Below are 7,465 nucleotides of genomic sequence, written 5' to 3' on the forward strand. Positions count from 1 at the left end.
CCAAGATCTCGTATTCACTGAAATCCAACTTGTGGAAGGACATCAATGTCCATTTGCTCTTCTCCATTTCTTTCTTTGCCATCTTAAACTTCCTGTATTTGAGGTAAAACCAGATGACACCGACGATAAACACAATAGCGGCAAGAACAAAGATGGATCGCAACAACCAGAGAGAGCCTTGGCTTTTAGCTTCACCTTTGCTGTTGCACAAACTTTCAAAATGTCCACACAAATCTGGATTCCCCAAAAAGCTATTTCTGTAGATTTCCTTAGCTAAAAATGGAGGAAGCTCACCTGACAAGCGATTGTTAGATAAATTGAGAAGATTGAGTTTCAAATTCTGTAACCCAAGAGGGATATCCCCAGAAAACAGATTTCCAGACAGATCAAGGTAATTAAGAACAGGCAAGTTTCCGATTTCTTCAGGGATTTCGCCGGTGAATCCATTGTTTGCTAAATTGAGTTCGTTGAGATTCTTCCACGATTTGATTCCACTGGGAAGTTCCCCAGAGAGTTCATTATTCCGAAGATCTAAACTCGAAAGATGCCTAAGATTCACAAGACTCCCTGGTAATGATCCAGTAAGTTTGTTATCCGTCGCTAGCAACTTCACAAGATTTTCCAGCCGTCCGATCTCCGCCGGTAACGTGCCAGTAAAGTTGTTCTTAGAGATAATGAAAATCGAAAGGTTCTTAGCAGTGGCAATGGCATCAGAAATCTTCCCAGAAAGCGAGTTACTCACCAGTTCTAACAGATACACATGTGGGAGCCCCCAAAATCCCGCCGGTACCTCGCCGGAAAACTGATTATAACCCAATCGCACCCTCGTAAGACTCTCGCACGAACCCAAACTCGCCGGGATCTCGCCGGAAAACTGGTTGTTGATCATGAGAAGCTCCTCTAACTCTCCCTTCTCACACAAATTCCCCGGGATTTCACCCGAAAACTGGTTGTTAGAAACATCCATCCATCTCATCGGCGAGTTCTTTCCAAGATTTCGCGGTAACTCGCCAGTGAGCCGGTTACTGAACAGTCTGAGTTCGTACAAACCCGGCGAGTTGGCAATGCTTTCCGGTAACTTCCCTTCAAACTTGTTCTCATAGAGATTGAGACTCTCAAGCGGCAATTGACACAACTCATTCGGAATCACCCCAGTCAAACCATTCATCGAAGCGTCAAACAGTCGTAATGAAGTCAGATTCGAAAACCCAGAAGGCAACTCACCCGTTAACGAGTTATTATACAACTCAATCTGAACCACACTACTCAACTCCATTAGCGACTTCGGAATCGGCCCATCAAGATTATTCAACGCCAAGTCCAAGTCAGTAAGCCGCTTCAACCGACCAAGAGACTCCGGAATTTGCCCAACCAAATTACACTGAGTCAACCAGAGCACCTCAAGATTCGTCAAATTCCCAAACTCCGATGGGATCCGGCTCGGCACAAACGGGTTATAAGACAGGTTCAACATCTTCAACGACGTAATGTTGCCGAGAAACGCCGGCATAGGCCCATCGAGAAGATTATAAACAAGAGACAGAACTTCCAACTTCCGAAACCGGGCGAAACTCTCCGGAATGTCGCCGGAGAAGTTATTCCCTGTCAAATCCAAGTAACGAAGGTTGGGGAGATCAGAAATCGAGCTCGGAAGCGCGCCGGTGAGGAGATTCTGGGAGAGGTCGAGATAGTGGAGACTGGTACAGTCGGAAATAGCAGAGGGAAGGGACATGTTGATGGAATTGTTGTAAAGGGAGAGGAATGAGAGATTCTGGAGACGGCAAAGGAGGGAAGGAAATGGGCCGGCGATGTTGGTGTTAGAGAGGTCGAGAGAGTGGACGGAGTTGGTTTGAGGGTCGCAAGAGACGCCAAACCAGGAACAGGGAGTGTCGTCGCGGTCGTTCCATGAGCGGAGAGAGGAATCTGGGTCGTCGAGAGAGAGCTTGATGGTGTGAAGATAGAGACCTTCTTGTGTTAGAGAGAAGGAGAGAAGAGAAGGGTTTGAGAGGAAGATTAAGAAGAAAAAGAAGAGGAGGAAGAGGGGGTTAAGAAGCATTGTTGGTGCTTCTCCGTGAGTAGAAATGGAAGGGTTTAGGGTTTGAGGAAGAAGATGAATATATGAAGGGAAAAAGGGGAAAGGGGGAAGGAGGAGTTTTCAGGGAAGAAGAAAGGATGAGAGCTTTGTTTCAGAGCCCCTCCTGCTCAGACCCAGCGACAGCTGCCATGGAAGAGAGCATGAAGAATAATAAATTCTTAAAACGAGTTTTCCTTTTTTTCTTTTTTCTTTTTTTTAATGGATATATTAAAAAATGGTTAAAAATCATTTTTCATCCCTACACTTTTGATCGAGTGCCAATTTAGTGAATTTTGATTTGTAAATATTAATTTATTTCTTTTACATTTTTTTTTTATCAATATGTGAATTACATATCAAATTTTGGTCTCCGACGTAGGAGTGTTCAAATGATCGGAAACTCAAATAAACTAGACTATCTAATCGAAATTATAATTATTGAGTTAGATTAGTTTTGTTTTCAGATGGGATTAATTTTTTTCTATTTTGTTCGAATTGGATTCGGTCTTAAGTTGAATAATTTTTTTTTATCCAATCAGACTTAATAATATATATATATATATATTTCTTTTAAAATTAGTGATTTTATGAATTTTTAATATTTTATTTTTAAAATATTATTTTAGTTTAAAATTTATCATAGATATCGTGGATAAGATATTTAACATTTGAGATTTGTGAGATTTTAGTTATTAGTGTGGATAAATTTAAGTATTTTAAATATGTAAGGAAAAAAAACAATAATCTAATGACTCGACTCGACTCTCACCCAAATTTTGGGTCTGTTTGGTTCTTTTGGGTTGTTAACCCAACCAATCCGAATTTTTAGATTGATCCGAAAAAAAAATCCACAACACAACCCATGTACGTCTCTACTTTGCAGTCGACGATATATAAGCTTTATATCAAGTGAGTCGTGTCCAATTCGGTTAATAATATAATAGGTATGTTTTTAACTTTGTAACAATTTAATCTATACATTTAGTTTGTAAGGATTTAATTTTTATATATTAAAATTTATAATGATTTAGTTTCCTAACATGAAAACTAGGAATGATGTGTTTATAAGTTATACAAAGTATACATGATAAGTATTTTAGTTATACAACGTATACATTATTAAATGATAAAAAAAATTGACATTTCATTTTGATAATATTAGTTAAAAAAATGGATTATATTGTAACAAATTTGAAAGTACAATAATTAAATTATTATATACTAAAGTTAGGGACTGAATTGTTACAAAAATTGAAAATACAATGATTAGATCCTTACCGATTAAAGTTTATTGATAAAAATATTATTGTCAAAATGAGCGTAATTTAACTAGTATAAAGCTTGTATTATCGATCTCGAGGTCAAATATTTGATTTTTTTATCTCACATGTAAAAAAGAAAAAAAGAAAAAAGACAAATATTATTTTCATAAAATTTTGAGATTAATAGTGTTTTTTCAACCTCTGGAAATTTACAAAATTTGCAGGTATGGTTGAACTAAAAAAATCAAAATAACATGTAAGCCATTTTTCTATTAACAATATTCTTTAAAATTAGTTTATACAATTTAATAATGGTTGAATTTTGTCAATTGTATTTAATGATTCAATGAAACATAACAATGTGAAATAATTTTTTTTTCATGTGTCATGTTGATTTGTTTATTATTGTCCTGTCTATATTAAAGTAACCATGGGAATTAATTTTTTCCATGTGTAATGTTAAAATTGAATATTACTATCTTGTTTCGTTTGTCATGGTAACAAAGTAAATAAAGGTTACTTGAGGCGCTAAGTTTAGTTGTACGTCTGCATTTTAGATATTTGGGGTGAATTTTCTGTTGCAATTTTTTTTACATAAATGATTTTTCTACGATGATTGTTTTTATTTTGAAATTTTTTTATTCAATAAATTTACATATATTTATAATAAACTATAGATTACAATTTATTTATGGTCTTTTAAGCACACATATATTTCTAGAAGGTGTGGGAAATATGGTTTAAGGTTTATTTTTGGATCGTGCATTTTAATTTTTTTTTTTAAATAAGTAATTATTTTACAATTTTGTACATATGTGATGTTTCTAGTTAGGCCATATTTATTTTGACACTTTTGATAATAAAATTTTTAAATAAAAATATTTATGTGTCTCACAATTATTTCTCAAAAATGTTTTTACATACAAGCTTGTTTGATTTCTTAAATGATAAAAAGTGATTTTATTAATGTTAAGTTATTATAAAGAACGACTATAAAATACTATAAACTAATTAAAAAAATAGAAAATTCAACATTTTGACCAAACTTGAGTACTTTTGTGTTAACAACAGTATTTTTATTGGTAATTATGTGTATCAACTTAAATATTAACCTTTATTGATGTTTTATATGTATTTTTAAATTAGTAGTTATTTCTAAACTTTAAATTAAGGTTTAGTCAAAAAAAAAAAAAAAAACACGTACGTCAACAAAACTCAATTTTGTAGTAGTAATAATTAAAATAATAGTCATAGGAGTTGCCCATCAACGGTGGTGGTTGGATGTTACCAAAGTTGGACATCAGAGGTGGTCACCGAAGTTGATTGTCGAGGTAGTCACTGGGTTTAGCCGTAGAAGTAGTCGTTGAAGGTGGTTGTTAGAGTTGAGCAATAAGGCATCAATGGTGATTATGGCTAGGTGCACTGTTGATAGACATGGTATAAAATGTCGATGACATATGAAGTTCACCTCCCAAATGATGAGTTGAGTTCACATCTCAACTCATCTCATCTCATCTCCTAAACATTTTCATGTGCTGTGTTACTTGGATCACTAATTCCTTGTTGACCTATTTGATATATTTCGATATTCGAATTTTAAAACAATTTAAACTTCATTTTATCCGAATTTTTATCTTTTGTTTTTTCTTTTAAATTAAACTTATAAATACTAGTTTTACCTATCAAGTCTGTTATCTATTTTTTAATGAATGTGTTTCAAATCTCAGTTTCATTTTTACAAACTAAAAAAGAACGTAATTTCAAATAATATATATAACTTCGGTCATGGATACAAATATTTCCAAAATTGAAATGGTTACAATCAGCTTTGATGATTATTAATATTACCATGGTATACCTTTGTTAATGTTAGTCCCACTCAATGATAATGTGCACATTGTACTTAAGCTTAGAAAATTGTTATTTGTTTTAACAAATCCTTTTTTTTAGACCAGAGAAACCAAAACAGCCACAATCAATAACTATTTCAACTTCTCGTCAAAAAGAAGAGGGATAATACATTTAGGAAAAACATCTTTCTAAAGCAAAAAACAATTTTGAGAGGATGCCAAAGCAGCAATGGCGTGAACTGTTTTATTTTCCTCTATCAGGATGTGATAAAAATTAGAGATATTAAAGGGAATTTGCAATCAATCCTCTTTAAACATTACATGTTAAAAGAAATATTGGTCATCAAATTGTTGTTGTTCTTATTATTGTGTTGGGTGGTTATTAAGTGAAAGTTAAAATTTAAAATAATGTTTTGAAGGAGAAAAAAAAATAAATAAATAAGAAGACCTCATTTTCTTTTAAGCGGAACAATTTATACCTACAAAATTTGTCATTATATCAACTAAAATTTTAAACTAATAATTATACCAATTTAAATTTAATTTTTTCGTAAGAATATCAATTGCATCATCATTTAAATTTCGCATGAAAAATTTCACATGAGACATAATTATTTCCATTAAACTCTTAAATTGTCATAAATGAATCAATTTAGACTAATTGATACAAGATACAATTTTCAAACAAGATTCTAATGAAGAGTTTAGATTGATTTCTTTATGAAAATTTATGGAATTAGTTGATAGAATTATCAATCTCACACTATGTTTATTCAAACGAAACGTAATCAAATATATAATATGACAAGTTCATAGGTTTTAACTGATACAACGATTATTTAGGGGTGTAAATTAAAAATTGAGTATTTATTAATGTTTTATTAGCATGCCATTGATTCAAAAGGCATACATTAGTGAGATTTTGAAATGATGAAATTTCACATATAGAAAAATGAGAAAAATATCTTTTTGGTCCATAAGTTTTAAGTATAGTTTCTATTTAGTCCATAGATTTCAAAATGTTACATATTTAGTCTTTAAGTTTTGAGTTAAGTTTCAATATAGTTCTTAAGTTTCAAAATGTTGTAATTTTACCATTGACATTTGAGTTTTGCTTCAATTTGATCCATATGTTTCAAAATTTGCACTTTTAAACTTTTAAGTATCACGAGAAGTAGATTTCAAGATATTTGTTCAATTGATAACACAATGGAATACAAAATTAAGATACACTTCTAATTTCTCTCTCGTAAATCTAATAGCGAAAAACTGTCAATTACACTTTAACAATCTCTTTTAATAATATATTCCGTAGGTCTTTTGAATTATTATCTTTTTTATAGAGGTATATAGGGTAGCTTATGTACTAAATTTATGTTGGAATTGAGTCTTAAATTAATAATAATGAATCATTGGTAGAAGTATAATACATGTAATATATTATAAAGTTTGTCATTGAATGTTGTAATTAATGAAAACATGTTAATGGAAATGTAATGGATGGATTAAAAGGGTGGGACAGGGCGTGGATGGATGTCGATCACATCAGGATGTAAACACAAGTGGCCGTACGATCTTTGGAGCCTTCATACGATCCGACGGCTGATATTGCATTTCAATGATGGATTTACTGTATATTTGACTCATTAAAATCTTGCTATTTCATTTTTTTTCCTCCAAAAATACCACAAATATATATATATATATATAATTCCTCTCTCTTCAAAGAACATGGAGTGAGCAGTTTCATTATTCTCACTTTCCATGCTTCTTTTTCCTTCTTTTACATTTTTTTTAATGTTGTCTTTTATATGTTTAGCTTTTTTTTAATTACTTTAAAGAAAAAAAATTATATTATACTACTAAACATTTGAAGTTGTATCGATTAAAATTCTAAAGTTTTAATTTTATTAATTTAAACACTAAAATTTTGTAAATTTATCAATTTATAAATCCTATTATATCCTGTGGATAGAGGAATTTAACCTCGATCTTAAAATTAATATGAACAATTTTATACTAATTGACTTATTTTGTCATTTCACACTTATGTTAAAAATATTAAATATCTTACTATTCAATTTTCGAGAGAATAAAATTTAGTGGTAGTAGAAGGAAAAAATACAAAAACAAAAACAAAAAATTGATTATTTGTTCTCGAGTTTTGCTATTTAACATAGGCATTTATTAGTCTGTTTTTTAGATTTCACTTTTGAAAATCTATGATATCATTGTTTTAGAAACTTAAAAATTCATCCAAACATTAGTTTTCTCATTCC

The 7,465-nt window shown here is 31.4% G+C and overlaps 1 protein-coding gene across 1 annotated transcript; it reads right to left on the reverse strand.

The window, feature by feature from the left end:
* Positions 1-4: 4 nt before the first annotated feature.
* LOC150034815 (uncharacterized) lies at positions 5-2,220 on the reverse strand (the record flags this gene model as incomplete). Its single annotated transcript, XM_090316853.1, has 1 exon — positions 5-2,220. A coding segment is annotated over exon 1 (2,052 nt), but the record flags the coding sequence as incomplete, so codon positions are not given.
* Between the last annotated feature and the right edge of the window lie 5,245 nt (positions 2,221-7,465).

Source organism: Benincasa hispida, chromosome 8 (genome assembly GCF_027475165.1).
Source record: "Benincasa hispida cultivar pf3 chromosome 8, pf3_genome.v1.1, whole genome shotgun sequence".
Lineage (NCBI taxonomy): Eukaryota > Viridiplantae > Streptophyta > Magnoliopsida > Cucurbitales > Cucurbitaceae > Benincasa > Benincasa hispida.